The sequence below is a fragment of the Typopeltis vanoorti genome, chromosome 2 (assembly GCF_054136105.1).
Source record: "Typopeltis vanoorti isolate ZY-2024b chromosome 2, IOZ_Tvanoo_1.0, whole genome shotgun sequence".
NCBI classification, from domain to species: Eukaryota; Metazoa; Arthropoda; class Arachnida; order Uropygi; family Thelyphonidae; genus Typopeltis; species Typopeltis vanoorti.
The window spans coordinates 13,422,594-13,444,308 of NC_143550.1; the positions used below are offsets into that span (position 1 = coordinate 13,422,594).

General features: G+C 33.6%; 1 protein-coding gene across 1 annotated transcript in view; it reads right to left on the reverse strand.

Moving 5' to 3' along the window:
• spag (RNA polymerase II-associated protein spaghetti) overlaps positions 1 to 21,715 on the reverse strand; it is a 118,608-nt gene that overhangs the window by 44,944 nt on the left and 51,949 nt on the right. The window contains exons 5-7 of the mRNA XM_090403619.1: positions 19,485 to 19,677; positions 11,347 to 11,499; positions 1,980 to 2,303 (exon numbers count right to left, since the gene is read on the reverse strand). Coding sequence (XP_090259745.1) covers positions 1,980 to 2,303; positions 11,347 to 11,499; positions 19,485 to 19,677 — 670 coding nt within the window. The remainder of the gene's footprint in view (positions 1 to 1,979; positions 2,304 to 11,346; positions 11,500 to 19,484; positions 19,678 to 21,715) is intronic.

Genomic DNA, 21,715 nt, shown 5'->3' on the forward strand with positions numbered 1-21,715 from the left:
CAAATGCATTGGTGATGCTTCCTCGATGTTACAGATTTTGCTGGTGTGAAAGACTTTTATGCCATTGCTAAACTTGACTGGTCTTGTGTAGCCAGTCTTAGACGAGAGATCATGGTAGTGGCACTGCGATTAAACTTGGAGTTGATGGTAGCTCCTGGATTTTCTGCTGAGTACCAGTGGTGAAGCATGTCCTGAAGAATTGTTCTTTTTATGTTTTCTTTTTGGGTGGTTTTAAAAAGATCGAAATCTGTGGTATCACTTGATGTTGCGGCCGTTTTTGCTACTTCATCTGCAGTTTCGTTTCCCTTTAATCCCACATGGGATGGGATCCATTGGAAGATTATTTCGGATTCCTTATGTAGTTTGTTTATGTTTTTTGCTGTCTCTAAGTATTTCTTGATGGCTAGCGTAGCAGTTCTTAATAGCTTGAAGGGCTGCTAAGGAATCTGTGAAAATGTAAACTCTTTCAGGTTTTGTTTGTCCAAATATTGCAGTGCTGTGTTAATGGCTATTAATTCTGCATGGTATGTGTTGCATCCAATACTGTTAGTTGTTTTTAGTTCTATATTATGAGAGCCATAGATGAATACGCCAATCCCAGAATTGCCATTTGGATTTTTGGAGCCATCTGTGTAGATCTTTATTGAGTGAGATCGATATTCCATTATTTTTGAAAGGGCTAATGATCTCAAGATTTCAGGGTTTTCTAGGCTTCTTTTCTCATCTTTCCCTATTTCAGAGTTGATAACTATATTTTTCCTGTCTTGATTTGGAGGAAATACTGGATAGTCGGCTATTTTATTTGGACAATCCAAGGGAATTTTATTTTCTATGATTTCATGCATTGTTGATTTTTTCTTTATTCTGTTTGTTGATTTCCAGTTTTTAAAAAGTTCACCTGCTCTATGATGTGCAAGGTTGGCTCTTTTTTCTACAAATTTGGTAAGATTTTCTTGCCACCAAATTTTTAAAGGAACAAGGTTGGATTCGAATTCTGCTATTTTTCCAGGAGTTGTATTCCTTAGTCCACATATGATTTTAGCTGCATTTTTCTGAATTTTTATAAGCTTGTCTAAACTGGTGTGATGTTTGCATCCAGATTGGCGAAGCATAGTCCATTATGGGATGGATAATAGAGGTATATGTGACTTTTAAGGTTTTAGCATCGGCTCCCCACTCTTTACCTGAGATACTTTTCATGATATTTAGTCTTCTTTTTGCTCTGACTGCAACATTGTTGATATGTTTATTGAAGCTTAGTGAGATCCAGAGTAACTCCAAGGTATTTGGGGTTTTCATTAAATGTAATTAGTTGACTGTTTAGCTTAATCTTTGGTCTCCACTTTCGGAGGTGGTTATTAATAGTAAAAACACGGATTTCTGATTTAGTAGGGTTAATTTTGAATTTTTGGTTTTCACAGTATGTAGCTAAACTTTCGATGGCTTTGTTTAAGTGACCTTCTGCTGTTTCTAGGTTGTTGTGAGCTGAGAATAGGACCAAATCATCAGAAAACATAGCTATCTTTGTTTCTTTATTTATATTTTTATCTAAGTCAATTAAGTAGATGGAAAATAAGAATGGGCTCAAAATTCTACCTTGAGGGGGGTCCCTGTCTTATTTTCACTTTCTTGGAAAAGGTATTATTTATTCTAACTCGAATTGTTCTATTTCTTAGGAAGTCATAGATCCAGTTAAGAATTTTCCCTTCTACTCCAATATGACAAAGTTTGGAAAAGAGTTTCTGCCTCCACATCTTGCCAAAGGCATTGCTAAAATCTATAAAAGCTGCAATGGTGGATTTGGTAGGTTTGGTCTGGTGAAACAGGGCTGTCAAATCCTTAAATTATCTAGTATTATTCTTTAATCCAAAGCATATGTATGTAAATACTAATATAAACTTCTTTAATACTAATTTAAACTTCTAAGAATTTAAGTAAAGAATTATGCTGAGCAGTTCACAACTAAACTAAATATTTACCTTAAGATACTCTGCTTGCATTTCAGGCCACCATTTTAGTTTTTTCCAATCCCCAATAAACTGATATGCTGTATTTGGTACATCTGGGATAGAAGATGGAGGCTGATATGGAATAACACCATTTGCTTTTGAACCTTTCTTCACTTCACAAGCACTGGTATTTACTGATAAAGAACTTTTTGGAATATCAACAGTACCACTTTTTATGTTAGATGGAGTTGATAATTTTATTAACCTATTTGCTGCTAATTCTGGAAAATTGTCCATTGTCCATTCATCACTGTCTGTATCAACTTCTTCAATTTCAAGCCTCTTCAGAGGTTTCTAATAGAAACATATAAGTAAAAATTCAAAATTAAAATTATCAACCATACTATTTATAAAATTCTTTATAGAGATTACAGCTTCATATTGGTTTCACATGAATATAATTTTTAAATATGCAAAGTGCTACAAACTATAACAGCTTTATTTTTAAAACTTCCAGAAAGAAACTGAATAAAGAAAAATTAAACAAGGAGAGGGAGAGAGAGAGAGAGAGAGATTTGGTGTCTATCTTTCCATTTTGAAAACTTTTAATCATGTTCCATATAGGTAAGTCTATGAAAATATTTTGAAAAAGAGAAATACTTTTAATTTTTCAAAAAAAAAAAATTGCTATATGCATTTAGATGGTTAATAAGACATGGTTAATGATGGTTAATATAACCAATAACACATTCGTGCTCTTCTACAGAAGAATGCTGAAACTTCAGAAATCAGCATTGCTCTTTAGATAGTACTGATCACTATGGCCATTTTAAGTTCATAGTTATAATAGGCATCATGATTAAACTATTTCTGTAAAGATGGAAGCAGTATAACTATTGCCACAGAAGGAGATTAAAAATATTGCAAAAATATTCGCCTTAGGGAGAAAATGAAAGAAGAAGTAGTAAACCAACATTTCAATAAGGAAATCTAAATTGTATCTAGAATTAATCATAAATAGAAATCATCAACATAAGGAGAATATGAAAAGTAAATCGAACTTTTACTGCAATTAATTGGAGTACAGCAGATGAAGATGGAACCCTTATTACAGATAACTAGAAAATAGAAAGTTGGTTGCGTAACATTTCCTTAGATGGAAATGTTACACAACCAAGCTTTTTTCAAAAGAACCCGCAACTGACTGACAATATTTTAGATGGGATTTTGTCAGGAGATTATCCAATATTAAAAGAAGAAGTCATTGCAGCAGTTAACTCCTCAAAAATAGAAAAATCACTGGGGAATCAACAGTGTTACAATGGAACTGATATGCGAAGGAGGTGATATTATCATAGACACCTTGCTAAATTTATTTCAGGATGTATGGAACACAGAGACTTGGCCTTCTGATTGGCGAACTTCTGTACTTGTACCTATTCCTAAAAAGGGATGCAGCTACTATAGAACAATAAGCCTTATTAGCCATCCAAGTAAAATCCGGTTAAAAATATTATTGTCAAGAATCAAAACAAAAATAGAAAGTAGACTATCAGATGAACAAGCAGGCTTCCAGAAGCACAATTGACCATATTTTCACAATACACATAGTAGGCAAAAAATACATAAAACATAACAAAATAATCTACCATAACTTTTTAGACCCTTCACTTCAAAAAGCTTTTCACTCAATATGGCATGAGGAATTATGAAAAATTTTGGAACATTTTGGCATAGACAATGAAATTATTAGGATTATTAAATCTCTTTATTCCTCATCTCATATGAGAATTGAAATTAAAAATTACAGCAGTGAACCATTTCAGACAGAATGGGGGGGGGGGGGGGGGGGGTAAGACAGGGATGCATCTTGTCTCCTCTTTCTTTTAATTATTTTCTGGAATATGTCATAGATGAAGCTCTTTTTGAATGTGGCAATGGAATCACAGTTGGTGGACTAAGAATAAATAATTTACGTTTTGCAGATGATATCAATCTCCTGACAGAAAATGAAGAAGAATTAAAAGAGATAACCAGCCACATTTTCGGAACATTAAAAAAATATGGATTATACATAAACCTGCAAAAAACAAAAACAATGATAACCTCAAAATTCGACATTGAACCCTTAAAGATACAAATTGACAATGAACAAATTGAAAATGTAAACAAGTTCCCTTGGCTAGGAAGCATGCAGAGTCAAGATGGTCGCTCAAAAAATCGACATTAAATATCAAATTGCCAAGGCAACTGTGGCCCTACTGAAGCTAAAACCATTGTGGACAGATAACAAAATAGCAATCACAACCATACTAAGACTAATCGACACCATAGTGAATTCTATCCTTCTGTACCTTCTGTGTTGTAAGGCCTGGAATTTTCTGAGAAAAGATGAGAGGAGACTTCTGTCTTTTGAAATGGAAACTCATAGAAGACTTTTGAGAATTTCCTATACCGCTCATGAAACCAATGAAAATATCTGGAAACTGACTGATTCAACAGATGGAAAAAAAAGAGAAAACATCCTGACCGTTATCAGAAGAAGACAGATGAAATGATTCAGACATGTGGAAAGGGCCAATGGCATCCCAAAGCAAGCACTAGAAGGAATTGTTCCGGGATCAAGAGTTAGGGGCCGACCCCCAATTAAAATGGATTGATAACATCAAAAAATGGACAAGTTCCTCCTTTTCTCAATTGATATCAAGAACAAGAGACCGAGATGACTGAAGGAGGCTAACAAAGAACATCATCTACCAACCATGAGTGACCCAATGATCCATTTAGGACTTTGGGAGAGAAGAAGAAATCTAACTTGCAAAAGAACTTGTAAAAAGGGTCCCTTAGACATAACTGGCATTACTGAGACAAAAAAGACAAAAACAGGTGAGAGCTCACTAAAAAATAAATATATGAAATTATATTCAGGCAATACTGATCAAAGAAAGGAAGTAGCAACAGCAGCATTCAATGCCAAACAGGAAGATAAACTTCTTGATTGGAAAGCACTTTCAAGGAGAGTTATGTGAGCAAACTTCAAAATGGGAAAATGGGCAATGAAACATATTTGTGCCTATGGCCCCACAGAAGGTTCTCCTAAGGAAAAAGTGGAGGAATTTTTCAAATCATTACAACAGGCAACTGACAAAAAGAAAATAGAAAACGTGGTCCTTGTTAGAGATCTAAACAGCAGAGTGGGAAAAGAATCCCACCAGGCATATCAAAACATACTGGGAAAATTTGGAGAAAAAGGGATGTATAGGTTAATTCTTGGGCTCGGCAGCATGCATTCAGGAAACTGTTTTCTTTTATTGTTTCTCAATAGTAGCAAGTAATTTCGCTTAGCTTTCAACCTTGCAGATGTTAGAGCAGAAAGTATTATAAGCTAGTATATCTAACATATAGCTGATTTCAGAAATGGCAACTATTAGCAATTGCAGTAACATTTAGGACTATTTTTTAAGAAAAAAATAAACACTCAAAACTACCTTTTTATTGGGATAAATATAAATGATTTTTATATAGGTAAATATAACAGCAAATCTATTTGTAAAAATTATAATAATATGAGCTGTTTGCTGTCTTCTATAACAATTGATGCTGTGCCAAGAAGGGAAAGAAAGTGGTGACTGCAACAATCAAATTGAAAAGAAATAGCCTACCTTTTGAAGCACCTGTTTCAGCAGACAAATATTTCTTTTCTTAAAAAAAAAAAGTAGACTATTGCATTCATTTTAAAAATTTTTATGGAATTTACAACCGTGTTAAAAAACTTTTTTTTATTATCCCGACATTTCGATCTTCACATCAAGATCATCATCTGGAGCGTACATAAGTATACAGAACAAGCTGAGTTACATCATTATCTGTAAGCTAGAGAAACAATGATTTGATCACATGTTATTCTACTGACGTGACCTCTGGTGGAAAAAAAAAAAAAATATATATATATATATATATATATATATAAAATATAAAAATAAAATAAAATAAAAAATAAATTTTTACATCAAGTTAAATTCTATTTTTACAATGACAGGGATAAACATTCTTTTAGATGGTTTTCTTTCAGAAACAATTGGTGTCCTATTTTTATTATATTACGATTCTTATTTTTGATTTACAATACTGGATTTTCTACAGTCCTGTTTATAGTTGTTCTTGGTGAGGAAGGTCGAATATATACCTTCCAAATGTTTCGAATTTTTAAACCATCATTGTTGTTCAGATTGGGGTGGTTGCTGATAATCTCACAGGCTTCCTTGAATTTCCGTTCATACCATGTTCTAGTGTGATGTAGACAGCTGGTGGTTTTCCAGTCAATTCTGTGTAAGGTATTCAAGGGCATGATCAGAAAGGCCAGCTTCACCATAATTATTATATTTAATGTGTCGTTTCTGTTCTATTTGTCTAATAGGAATAGTGTAATCTAATAGGAACAGTGTCATTGGAATACCTCAAAATAAACAAAACTTGAATTAATAAGCATACAATATGCTTTGGGCATATTCATCACACACACATATTTACAGTGATTAAAAATTAAAAATGGCTGCTTGGGGAGGTGCTTAAGGGTCAAAGCTATATAACTGAGGAGACCTCCACATAGCCTAAAGGAATGCGGAGAACCAACAAGGGCTTCTGACCTAATGTCCAATCCTCACCATCTCGTGGTGCACCCTGTTGGGTAACTACCTGGATACTGAACGAACGAGGATGGGCTGGCAATTTGGAATTTAGCCGACCAAATTGCATTCTTATTGGATTAAACCAAAATAAAAAATAATGGTACAGCATGAGAATTTCATTCCGACTGGAGTGTTGTCCGGCTAAACTAAGCCCCTTTTTTTCGTCAGGCGAACCAGGGCAAACAGCGAAAAGTCAGCTACTGGAACAAATCCTAAAACTCACCCCAACTCAACATCACCAGAGTTCAAGATCGGTACCATCAACATATTAAGCCTGAATGGTAAAGAAATGGAGCTACCTGAGGAATTGGATAAGTACCAGATAGACATAGTAGGGGTGACTGAAAAAAAAAAATCAAAAACTGGTGAGATCTTTCTGAGCAATAAATACAAAATGTTATATTCAGGCAATCACAATCAAGGAAAACAAGAGGTAGATATAGTATTCAACAATAAATATGAAGCTAATCTTCTTGAATAGCAGGCAGCCTCAAGTAGAGGGATGTGGGCAAATATGAGAATGGGGAACTGGACAATGAGACTTATTTGTGCCTGTGGTCCTACAGAAGGTTCTACTAAGGTAGAAGTGGAGGAATTTTTTTGAGGCTTTAGAGAAAGCAACTGACAATGAAAAAGGAAAAGTTGGTCCTTGTTGGGGATCTAAATAGCAGAGAAGGAAATGATATTCAGACATAGAAAAATATATTGAGAAAATTTGGAGAAAAGAGCAAAGTTAATCTTCTTTCACTACGTGTTATTCCAGCTTCCTATACAGGGTCCGCGTGTCACTTAGATGTGACTACTTCTTGTTAGTACCACTCCCAACCGACCTATCACCTAGTCTGCCGCTGGGGGGGGATATATTTTTGGCTGTAGAAGCGTATGTTCACGGGCCGGCTTGCAGGATGAAAACCGCCCGATAAACTGGCAGAAAAAAAACTACTCACCGCGCCCAAAACTGGCTAACTTGGCTATGCCTCAGGAAGATCCTCAAGTTCTTCACGTCTTTGACAGGAATCGAACCTGGTACACTCCTTCCCCAGGCATATAGTTGAGAAGTGCAAAGCCACTAGGCTAACCACTAGGACTATAAAAGAGCAATGCTATTAATAATGGCAAATACCTGTTGGATTTCTGCTCAGGATATGAACTAGTTATTACTAATACAATGTTATAACATAAAACTATGCACGAATTCACAAGGAGAGAAGAGGCAAGGAATAAGAAAAGTCTCATTGACTATGTTATTGTTGATAGTGATGTTTTCTCCCTGGTGCAGGACACCAGTGTGTACAGAGGATTTGAAATTGGAAGTGATCACATTTAGTCTTGAGCAGGATAAAATTGAATTTCATATTCAATAGAAGAACATGTAAGATAGTTTTAAAACGAATAAAAGGCGAGCAGCTCTCAGATGTGAACTGTAGACTAAAATACACAAACATGATTGAAGAAAAAATGAAAGAGTTTGAGAAAAGCAAACAAACCTTGGATATTCAGTGGCAACCCCTGAAGAAAACACTGATTGATTCAGCCAGAGGCATGTGGTGAGGTTGTCTGTAAGGATAGAAAAATCAGAACTCTATGGTGGACACAGGAAGTTAAAGAGGTGGTGAAGGAAAAGAAGAAAGCATATCAAAAGTTTCTGGCAAATAAGTCAGCTTGTGCTCTTAGAGAATACAGAGGCAAATGTAAGAAAGCTAAACACTGTGTAAAACTAGCTAAAAAAAGTCATGGGAAACTTTGGTAAGAACATAGAAAAAAAATATCAAGAAGGTGGCAAGATATTCTGGAGGTTGTTGAAGAAGCTCAGAAATGGAGGAAAGAAGGCTGCAAAAGGAATTAGAGATGATAATGGTGACATGAAAACAGGAGAAAAAGATATCCTTGAAGTGCGATTATTTTGAAAAAGTAATTACTTTGTAATTACTTACTTACTTTTTAATTACTTATTAATTAATAAATTTATATCAATAAATTAATAAATCAATTAATAATTAATTAATTGATTGATTAATTATTAATTACTTTGTAAGTAATAAGTAATTACTTTGAAAAACTGCTAAAAGAAACAAGCAGTGATGATAGCACAGTGGTAAAAAACACAGACCATGCATGCAGTCAGGAATACATATCCATACTTGAAGTAGAAAAAGCCATCAAAGCCTTGAAATGTGGAAAGGCAGCAGGAGTAGATGATATTCGACCAGAAATGCTGAATTATGGTGGCATAAGTGTCTTACAGTGGCTGCGCTGCATAGTTCAGAAACCTGGACAGAGGGACGAATTCCCGGTGATTGGATTAGAGCTCTCATAGTACCCATATATAAAAAGGGAAATAAAACTGAATGTGAGAATTACAGAGGTATTTCCCTACTGAGTGTTCCTGGCAAGATCTATGCAAGTATACTTGAGAAATGGTTGAGAAGAATTGTGGAAGAAAAGCTTGGTGAAGAAAAAGCTGGATTCAGGTCAAACAGAGGCTGTCAGGATCAGATCTTCACTTTACGACAAATAGTTGAGAAAGCATGGGAATATAACAAAGATCTGTATTTAAGTTTTGTTGATTTGGAAAAGGCATATGACAAGGTGTCAGGAGAGAAGCTATTCAATACTCTACAGTTATATGGTGTCAATGGGGCATTATATCAAGCAATACTTAGTCGTTATTTGAGTTGTAAGTCGACAGTGAGAATTGAAGGTAGTATAGGAAGATGGTTTAATGTTAAATCTGGTGTGAGACAAGGATGTACATTATATATATGGATCACATTATGAAGTAAAGTGGTATTAAACATGATATCAGAATTGGCGATGTTAATGTCAGCTGTTTGCTTTATCCGGACGATGTTATACTTCTAAATAAATCCGCTACAAGTTTGCAAGATTACCTGACTAAATCGAATAACTGTTGTAATAGATATGATATGAAGGTCAGCATTAAAAAGACAAAGACAACGAAAATAGGTAGAATTGATGAAAATGTCAATTGTGTTGTGAACAGGGAACCTGTGGAACAAGTAAAACATTTCAGCTACTTAGGCACGATTTTTACTGAAGATGGTAAATTAAATATGGAAATAGACAACAGAATCAACAAAGCTGGTATGGTAGGAAGTCAATTGAATAAATTCATATGGAATAAGAGAGAAATTAGTCAGACTAAATTAGCTGTATACAAGAAAGTGTTCAAACCAGTTTTAACTTATGGATCTGAGAACTGGGTGAGAAGTAAAACACTTGACCAAAGACTAGAGACTGCAGATATGAGAGTCCCGAGAAAGATTAGAGGCATGAACAGATGGCATCAATGGCAATATCATATTAAAAATGAGGATATTAGGAAAGAACTTGACATTGTCAGCATCCAGGAATGCGTTAGCAGAGCTAATCTCAGGTGTCATGGTCACTTAAATAGAATGGGTGAGGAAAGATTAGCGATTGAATTGTTCTCTGGCAAATTGGCAGGAAAAAGACCCAGAGGAAGACCAAGATATAGGTTGATTGATACAGTTCAAAGTGCCTTAGAAGATAGAAATATAAGATTTTATAATGTTGGAGTCTTGACAAGTAACAGACTGATTTGGAGTAAAATTGTAGATAAGTTAGTAATGATGTAAATTTTTCATGTAGTACTATCATATCCTGTACACCCCTTGAGGGTACATGTCAGGAATTTGATGATGATAACTACACATAAAACGTTATATTAAAAAAAAAAAAAAAAAAAAAAAAGTCCAAAAATAGGAAAGCAAGTAATACAATTTAACATTTTGTTCATCAAACTGTAAGTAGGAAGTCATCGATATAGACATTTAAAATTTTGCAAGGAAAAAAAGAAAGAAAAAAAATGACTGTTCATATCACATGTTTATTTCAATAAATGTTACTTGAAAATAATATTTTTTATAAATATTTATCAATTTTTTTTTTTACCATAGAAGCATTTGAAAAAGTATGAAGATGATTTCTGCAATATGTATGCAAAAATGCTATGCTAATAAAAATTAGATAAGTAAATTCCATAGTATGTTTAATTAGTTAATGTATATTATAATTTAGTTCTGTGAATTTCATGTCTTCAATGAAAGCAGATTAAAGTTTGGTTTAAGATGAGGCCTTGGTTATTGTTGCACTGAGTTGGACATATCATCATTGAAGCTTCTTTAAACTTATGAATATAGCTGTTAAAATAAATATATATAACATTTCTAGCTCCCAGATCACCTGATGTTATAGCATGTGGCAGACTTGATTAGCATGATCTCCCTCTCTCTTTCAATGTCTGACATGCTCATGCATATTTCTCATGAAAAGCATATATGTCCAATAAACCGTATGTCATATGATTACATCATTTCATTATCTGTTATCACTTAGGTTTGATATAAAATAAATACATTTAATAAAGGCAGTTACTCTTCATAAAGATTGGTTTCATGGAGGCTGAAAATTAAGAGTTAATGTGGGATATGGATATATAAAATGAAGAAACTGAATCATTTACTGAAACAAATGCACTGATTCCCAACTATCAGTCTACAAAAAAAGTGCAGATTAGGACATCCTTCACTAAAAGACTAAGAAGAGGAAAGAGAAAATTGAATGAAATGAAACAAAGTAACAATGTTCTACTGGCTATTTTCTAGTTAATAAAAAAAAAAAAATTCAAATAATTCAAAATGTAATGAGTGAAACAGCTGAGTTACCTTTGATTGCAGATGAGGTGGTTTAACAACTGGTTTCACCAAGTTTGAACTGATAATTGAACTTTCCTTGGCTTCTACATGCTTGCCATCACCTGTCCCTTTAGTCAAATTTTGCTGATTCTTCCTTTCCAGTTGTTTTTGCTGGGACAGCTCCTAAGTTAAACAGATGAAAGGGAAAACAAAGTGAGAAATCTTACTTCAAATAAAGTTAACTAATATTAAATAATAATAATAAAAAACTGCAAAAAAATTACTGCCTTTGTTTATGAAATGCAGAATAAATGTTGACTGCACAAACTAACACAGCATTAATAGGAATACAGTTAATCTCAACAGGAAGTTTTAAATGATTTCTGATTTATGCATTTCACTATGAAAGTCCAAGCATTTACATTTAATCTTCATAGGAGAAATTAAGTTTTATTATCAATGAGTTTGTCCACCAGTATATTTAGTGAAGATATATTTATGATTGCTAGTCTTCTTCTGTCTTAATGAAATCAAACTGATTTCAGAATATATAATTATCTGGGTTAAAAAAAATCAATCAAAATACAGTTGACTACATGGACCACAGAAAGTATGTTATAGTACAGTTTGCTAGAATGAATTTTTATTAAAATAACATTATGTCTAGATAAATTCAGTTGGGACTTGTGTATAGTGAATAAATTCATTATAATAGTCCTTCCTTTTGCATTGTTGCTTAATGCAACAGATGCAAAAGGAAGTATTAAGTTCCCTATGCTTTAGAAACTTTCCCAAAATTAAGTCTTGGCTTTGAAACATGCATACACACACACACACCAAATTTTTTTTTTTTTTTCAGTATTATTTACCTTACAAATTATTTTTTCCTTAGATACACACACAATTTTATTTACATAATTTATTTTAGAAAATTATAAACATTCATCCTCACAGATTCATGGCTTAAAATTATCAGAATTCAATACTTCAAGTTAAAATTTTCAAAACTCCTCTGTTACAATTTACAAACTCACTTTTCTACTATGCACACAGTAATTAGTTTTAGGTGACAACTCAGTTAACCACTTAACGGCTATTATGGATCAAATCCTCATAAGCTTCATATCCATCATATATTTCAATGTAACATCAATGGTATTACAATTTTAATATGCACTTCGCATCCACGATAACCTTGACATCTATAGACATCTTGGACGGTAGCGTGGTTAAAGCAACTAAAGCATTCTAAGACAAAAAATAAAAATAAAATATTTCAGTTCAAAAAAATAAATAAATAAAACTATCAACATTAATTTGGTTAATTTATTTTTCTTTCAACAATACTCTCCTTAACTTCTTAAATTTATGTCAAGAGAAAAAAAAAAAATCCAAAGTAGAGCAGTTCTTGGTAGTTTCTTTCTAGAAATTTCTTTTGCTTTTCCTCAACTGTTTCAGCTATATCTTTTCTACACATATTTCCATGAACATTGCTCCAGCGAACTGTTAATTATCATTCCTGCACTTCCTGTTGTGCCTTTCAAAACAAGAGTACCAGTTGCGCAACATTCCTTTTCTGTCAAAATGCAAATACATTCAACCTATTCCCCACTTCATCATTTATTCCATCTACTTCTGTCCAATGGAATAACCTTCCTATTAAGTGTTTACCAACAGCTATAACTTGGAAGAAAATGTCAACAAATTTCTTCTTTCCCATCCTTTACCTGTATCCCACACATGCCAGTGATGTGATATAGGTTCTCCTACCTAAAATGCACGGGGTTTATAAAAAGAAATAAATAAACTTGTCCTACTAACATTAGATAAACTTTCTATTTTATGCCAAAATACTAATTCATCATCATCATCATCAAATTCCTGCCATGTACCCTCAAGGGGTGTACAGGATATGACAGTACTACATGAAAAAATTACATCATTACTAACTTCCTATCTACAATTTTCCTCCAAATTAGTCTGTTACTTGTCAAGACTCCAACATTATCATATCTTATATTTCTATAGTCTAAGGCACTTTGTACCGTATCAATCCACCTATATCTTGGTCTTCCTCTGGTTCGTTTTCCTGCCAACCTGGCAGAGAACACTTGTTTTGCTAATCTTTCCTCAGATTCTATTTAAGTGACCATACCACCTGAGATTAGCACTGCTAATGCATTCCTGGATGCTGACAATGTCAAGTTCTTTCCTAATATCCTCATTTTTAATATGATATTGCCATTGATGCCATCTGTTCACGCCTCTAATCTTTCTCAGGACTCTCATATCTGCGGTCTCTAGTCTTTGGTCAAGTGTTTTACTTCTGACCCAGCTCTCAGATCCATAAGTTAAAACTGGTTTGAACACTGTCTTGTATACAGCTAATTTAGTGTTCCGACTAATTACTCTCTTATTCCATATGAATTTATTCAATTGACTTCCCACCATACCAGCTTTGCTGATTCTGTTATCTATTTCTATATTTAATTTACCATCTTCGGTAAAAATTGTGCCTAAGTAGCTGAAATGTTTTACTTGTTCCACAGGTTCTCCATTCACAACACAGTTGACATTTTCAATGATTCTGCCTATTTTCATTGTCTTTGTCTTATTATTGCTGACCTTCATACCATATCTATTACAACAGCTATTCAATTTAGTCAGAGAATCTTGCAGACTTGTAGCGGATTTATTTAGAAGTATAACATCATCTGCATAAAGCAAAGAGCTGACATTAACATCTCCAATTTTGATATCAGGTTTAATACCACTTTCCTTCATAATGTGATCCATATAGATAATGAATAACAGAGGGGATAATGTACATCCTTGTCTCACACCAGATTTAACATCAAACCATCTTCCTGTACTTCCTTCAATTCTAACTGCTGACTTACAACTCAAATAAAGACTAAGTATTGCTTGATATAATGCCCCATTGACACCATATAACTGCAGCGTATTGAATAGCTTCTCTCTTGGCACCTTGTCATATGCCTTTTCCAAATCGACAAAACTTAAATACAGTTCTTTGTTATATTCCCATGCTTTCTCGACTATTTGTCGTAAAGTGTAGATCTGATCCTGACAGCCTCCGTTTGGCCTGAATCCAGCTTGTTCTTCACCAAGCTTTTCTTCCACAATTCTTCTCAACTGTTTCTTAAGTATACTTGCGTAGATCTTGCCAGGAACACTCAGTAGGGAAATACCTCTGTAATTCTCACATTCAGTTTTATTTCCCTTTTTATATATGGGTACTATGAGAGCTCTAATCCAATCATCGGGAATTCGTCCCTCTGTCCAGGCTTTCTGAACTATGCAGTGCAGCCACTGTAAGACTTTTATACCACCATACTTCAGCATTTCTGGTCAAATATCATCTACTCCTGCTGCCTTTCCACATTTCAAGCCTTTGATGGCTTTTTCTACTTCAAGTATGGATATGTATTCCTGACTGCATGCCTGGTCAGTGTTTTTTTATCACTGTGCTGTCATCACTGCTTGTTTCATTTAGCAGTTTTTCAAAGTAATTACTCCATACTTCAAGGATATCTTTTTCTCCTGTTTTCATGTCACCTTTATCATCTCTAACTCCTTTTACAGCACTCTTTCCTCCATTCCTAACTTCTTCAACAATATCCAGAATATTTTGCCATTTTCTTGATATTTATTTTCTATATTCTTGCCAAAGTCCTCCCATGATTTTAGTTTAGCTAGTTTTACACAGTGCTTAGCATTCTTGCATTTGTCTCTGTATTCTCTAAGAGCAAAAGCTGACTTATTTGCCAGTAACTTTTGATATGCTTTCTTCTTTTCCTTCACTGCCTCTTTAAGTTCCTGTGTCCACCATGGAGTTCTAATTTTTCTATCCTTGCAGACAACTTCACCACATGCCTCTCTAGCTGAATCAATCAGGGCTTTCTTCAAGGCTTACCACTGAATCTCCAAGGTTTGATTCCTGTTCTCAAACTCTTTCATTTTTTCTGCAATAATCTTTGTGTACTTTAGTCTACAGTTCACATCTGAGAGCTGCTCAACTTTTATTCGCTTTAAAACTTTCTTACATGTTATTCTTTTCAATATGAAATTCAATTTTATCCTGCTCAAGACTAAATAGTGATCACTTCCAATTTCAAATCCTCTGTACACTCTGGTGTCCTGCACCAGGGAGAAAACATCACTATCAACAATAACATAGTCAATGAGACTTTTCTTATTCCTAGCCTCTTCTCTCCATGTGAATTTGTGCACATTTTTATGTTGGAACATGGTGTTAGTAATAACCAGTCCATGTCCTGAGCAGAAATCCAACAGATATTTGCCATTATTATTAGCTTTGCTCTTTTCTCCAAATTTTCTCAAAATATTTTTGTATGTCTCACAATCATTTCCTACTCTGCTATTTAGATCCCCAACAAGGACCAACTTTTCCTTTTTCATTGTGTCAGCTGCTTTTTCTAGAGCGTCAAAAAATTCCTCCACTTCTACCTTAGTAGAACCTTCTGTGGGACCATAGGCACAAATAAGTCTCATTGTCCAGTTCCCCATTCTCATATTTGCCCACATTACTCTACTTGAGACTGACTGCCATTCAAGAAGATTAGCCTCGTATTTTGTGTTGAATACTATGGCTACTCCTTCTTTTCCTTGATTGTCATTGCCTGAATATAACATTTTGTATTTATTGCTCAGAAAGATCTCACCAGTTTTGGTCTTTTTTGTTTCATTCATCCCTATTATGTCGATCTGGTACTTATTTAATTCCTCAGCTAGCTCCATTTCTTTGCCATTCAGGCTTCTTACGTTGATAGTACCGATCTTTAACTCTGGTGATGTTGAGTTGGGGTTTGTTTTCAGATTTGTTCCAATAGCTGACTTTTCGCTGTTCGCCCTGGTTCCCTGGCGAAAACAACAGGGGCCTTGTTTAACCAGGCGACGCCCCAGCCGGCATGAAATTTTGTCATGTTGTACCATCATTTTTTAAATTGGTTTAACCAATAAGAATACAATTTGGTCGGCTAAATCCCAAATTGCCAGCCCATCCTCGTTCGTTCAGTATCAAAGTAGATACCCAACAGGGAGCACCACGAGAAGGTGAGGATTGGACATTAGGTCAGAAGCCCTGGTCGGTTCTCCGCATTCCTTTAAAGGCTATGTGGAGGTCTCCTCTCAGTTATACAGCTTTGACACTTAAGCACCCCAAATACTAATTCTTGTCTTCAAAACTAGTATATATGCACTTCTATCTTAAACTATGTAAAAGTCACACAAGCATCACTTCCAAGGAAGTATAATTTTTCTCTTATTATTATTACATGAGACTCTCCATAAAGCCCAAAGAATCTTGCAGAATATCAACAGTAACCATTATTCACATAATGCCTCTGATTTCCTCTCTCTAAATGCATTCATTGCCAAAGCATTCACCCACAACCCATTTCATTCTTTTATCACTCTCACATCCTAGTCTTCAATCCTTGTCAATTACACTCTTACACAACTTACAGTGGCCTGGAATGAATGGTAAAATGTTGTTAATGCGCATATTGATTTGAAGTTTAATAAAGAAAACATGACTAGAAAATAATAATTAACTAAATTTATTTAGCTAATTAATTAACTGTGCTCTTACTCCCTGACCACCATATCACAATTTTGTAAAATATTTTGTAAAATCCCATCTACAGAATCAGTGGTATCTATTAAAAAAAAAACATTCATCTTTTAAGAAATAAAAAGAAATTAGGGAATTCCCCAATCAATAAAATACAAAATATTAACTTCACTTTACACATAATAAAAATATGATTAAAAAAGCTAAGTAAAATCTAATTAAATAAACAATACAGAAATAGAGAAAGAAACTATATTTTCTAAAGTATGCCTTGTTTAGCATTAGCTTTTCATATATGTGTATCATTATTTTAATTTTCTTGTGATGAATTTTCCCTGTGAAGAATATTCTCCATATGAATTTATCTTGAGAAGAATATTCTCCACAACGAATTGTATTCCAATGAATTTTCTGTGGATCAGAAAAAACATATCCATCATCTGCATTACAGCTGTTCTGAGGTAGCAGACCACGCCATAGATACAAATTAGAAGTTACTTGGAGGGGGGGGGCTTCTTATACAGAAAGATATACAATCAAAGAGACTGTTCTTGGAATCTGCCTCAGCATTACAAATTCTCGAAGCCGTGGCTGAAATACACTGTCAAAAAAATCTGGGAAACCCTAATTGTGAGACTTCATCAAGATTCCATCCAAGCATACACAGATAATGACAGTTAATACTGTAAGAGCCAGTCTTTTGAAATCAGTTTGTGTTTGCCTTCCTGTTGGTGTGCCTGTGTGCACATGCTTAGTTTTTCTTTGTGCCTATGAAGATGCCTTAGTGACCAAGGCAAAATACTGGTTTATGGGCTAATTACCTAAATAAATTTAGTTAGTTATTACTTTTAGAAGTGCATTTTCTCCATTAAACATCAACAGAATTATTTTGCAGTAATGATCTCTTGCTCTTTCTTTCTCTGTTGTAAGCACTGATTTTCTTCAGTGGAAACTTGTGGAAATTTTCTTCATCATCTGCATACAACTTAAGTTAATAAGTTATGTTTCAATCATATTTTCTAATTCCTGTGCAACAACCAAATTTTAAACCACACCCCTTCAGTCAATCCTCAGGAAGAATTCCACAGAGAGGTGACCATTTTGGTTACTTGTCTTCAAATCTTCTCTAACACTTCTACATCCCCAAGAAATCCACAACCCATTTCATTCTTTTACCACTCTCACATCCTAGTCCTCAAATCCTTGTCAATTACACTCTTACACAACTTACAGTGGTCTGGAATGGGGGACCAAATCTGCACATAGCAGTCCAGAGAAGGCCTAAAAAACAGGAATAATAACCTTACTTATCTCTACTTGTATGTTCACCACCCAAGTGATCCTCTGAGTTCTTTTGTTCACTCATATATCCTCTGAATTTCAATTCCCTGTCAGACAAGGACAGTCCATAACTGGACTGTGTTTGTCTGACAGGGGGGAGTTATCATTTTTGGAAAGGTTTCTGGTCAACCACCAAAAGTTTGAGAGCAGTATTCCAAGGAAAGAAAATTTGGGATTTATATAGAAATTATTGAGGTAAGAAGTAGTGTCTTGAGTGTAAAAGGACACTTAATTCTTTTTTATGCAGTACATGAATATAATGTGCTTATGACAGAAAAGGTTTGATCTAAGTCAGTCCAAGAAGAGAGCAAGAGATATGATCTTGCATGGAGATTAAAGGTAAGGGAAATTTGGTAATGTATAATTTAAAGGAAGGGAAGTCTGGTAATGTATAATTTAAAGATAAGATAGTGTGATCTTTTTGCAATATAAGACAAAATTGGGTTTTGGTAAAAATGAAGTTGAAAAAGTTATCCACTGGAATATGGCAATAAGATCAGTATTTAAACCTATGGCAAATATCTTGCAGCTTGGGTAATCTGAATACTACAAAGTTTATCAAGTGAAAAAGAGGAATAGAATAAATTGTCGTCAGCATATCTATGGACAGAATTTGTGGTTAGTGAGAGAAGATGAATTAGGTATAGAAAGACAAGCCTAAGTAAAAGTGCATCTATGGAAAGTACACCTGCATTGGTGATGAATCCAAAAGTAAAAGAAACATCCATCATTACACAGAAAATAATCAGAGAAAACTGAGAGACAAATGGACAAGATTGGACAGTAAACCATAAGATGGCAATTCAGCAAGTAGGTCTTTGTACTAAATCTGATGAAATGAATAAGAGGTTCTCCAAACCTTTCTCTGGCTTGTGTCAAAAAGTAAGTGACGTTGGCAATGAGATCTGCTATGAACGGAGAGTAGAGACCTGCAGATTAATCAGTGTCCACTAGTATAGACACTATTTAGCTTCAGTTTTGAATCTATACAATGAGCTTCAAAACTGAAATGAGCTTGTTGACCTCCAAAAACGTTTTCAACTTCAAACTGTTATTCTCAATATGTTACTGCTGTGTCTTATTTTTTAAAATAATTATTTCCATTGCACCGAAAACAACAGTATTTCTGTATATCATTTACGATATTCTCTAACTTATCCAAGAACTAATTTTTGCTGGCTAGGCAGGCTGAAAAGAAATAAATAATTACCTTCTCAATTTTTTGTAGTTCTGCTTGTGCTTGTTTATGGCCAGGTTCAAGTTTCAAAACTGTCAAAAAGTCTTCTTTTGCCAGTTCAAATTTCTTTAAACCTATTCTTGCAGTTCCTCTACGATGATAAGTTTTAACAAAAGTAGGATCAATACTCAGAGAAACATCACAGTCTTTTTCAGCAGCTGCTAACCTGCAAATTAAAACCATAAAAATATATTAACACGTGCACACTCCCCACTTTCAATTAAAATCTAAAATTTGAAAAATCAGAAGTTTGTTTCTAAGCTTTGCTAATTTCCAAAGCAAATGTTTGTTTGAGATCTAGAATAATGACAATGATAGTGCCAATGAAGACTCATGACAGCTTTGTACATGTGGATTTTGTAGTCCTTACATAAATTAATGGTAAACAAAGTGAAGTCTAAGCCCAATCTCATAGCAATCACCCACAACAATCATCAGTTTGAACAGTTATAACTATGCACGTAGTAAGAGAAATTAGTAACTTAAATAAAATTTTCTAAAAATTTAGCCAAAATATTACTCAAAATAAAATACTCAATTTCTTACAATCTAATATTATTTCTTGTCCACAAAAATGTGTAATGTTTTAATTTTAAAAAACTATAATACTTTCATAATATTTTCTTCAACTAGAATTTTTGCTCACAATGTCATGTGCACTAATTCACAGTATGACTAAGTTAAAAGATAAAACAATAGCATAAGCATAAATGGTATGGATTATATGGTATCATAGGATATATTAGAACAATACAGTTCATTCAAAACTGAAGTCCTTGCAAGGATAAGTACAAATTATACAGTTAAAAAAAAATATATATATATATATAGTTATTACTACATTATTACATGGCACACTGAACAAAAATTCTATAAATAAAAAAAATTTAAGTAATATGCGTTTTTTAAAATTAAGATATCAACCTACATCTTAATCAAGACACAGATCAACATGCACTTGTCGTAAAGTTCAGTACTGTGTTAACTAAACTCATTTCTCAGAACTAAGTAATGAATATTTAAATTATAATTACTTCTTAATTATTTGGATTGTATGAAGATTGCATAAAAGCATTTAAGTAAGACCAATACATAAAACCAGTGCAATCTTTGGGACAGTATACAACAGTACAGTGTACTGGTATCTTCATTAACAGTGATGTGTGCCATACGGATGTGGTATATTTAGAAATTTGTAATATTCAGTAATTTCTTAGACTCTGTCCTAGTATGTAAATATGCTTAGTTATTTAATGAAGATTTACATTTTTTCACTGTCTATTGTTAAGATATTTGCTATGCAAAAATTTTTTACTTGCTATATATAAAAATTATTAAAAATTATCATATACGTTTTACTTCTTTTTTTATATACTTGCATGATAAATTTATGCTTAATAAATTATGTGTTATATACTTAATTTACTTTCTTCTTCCAAAAAACATCATCACATTATGAAGTAAAAATATCAGTAATTAATTTTTTTTAATTTTCTTTTCATATTGTTTTAATTTTCAATTTTTCCTGCTAGCAAAGAATGAGTACACCGGCATTATTTTTTTAGAAGAAAAAAAAAAAGCACTGCATGAAACTATTAATTTCTGCTTTCTGTACTGCATTATTATTATTATTAGATAATAATAACTAAGAAAATAAACACAGAATGGCATCCCATGGAATCAGATTCATTAAAATGACACATATCATTAATTCGGCTGAAGATGTAATTATTTGGAATGATTCTGATTAAGAAAGTCCTACTGAAAACAAACTGAAATGACTGGATAATTTTAAGTGAGTGAATAAAAATTAAATACATGAATAAACTAAAAAATAGGTTATAATAGGTTAAAATATCTAATTTCAATAAATTTTGTCAAGCAAGAGATGAATTGTTATTTTGAATCAATTTGAAAGTAGTATCAAGGATAAAAGGAAGGAGTAGCTACAGAATTCAACACTGACATGGGCAAAGTTTAAAATTAAAAATTAGACTATGAGAATCTGCATCTATGGTCCCACAGAAGTTCAAGGTCTTGCTAAGGAAGAAAAGGAGTAATTTTTCAAGTAATCAGAGAAGGAAAAGTAGGTCCTTGTTGGAGATCTAAAGAGAAGAGCAGAGAGAGAGGGAAGACATCAGAAATAAAGCCTTACTAGGTTATTGTTGACAGTAATATCTTCACAAAGCTTTAGCAAACAAAAC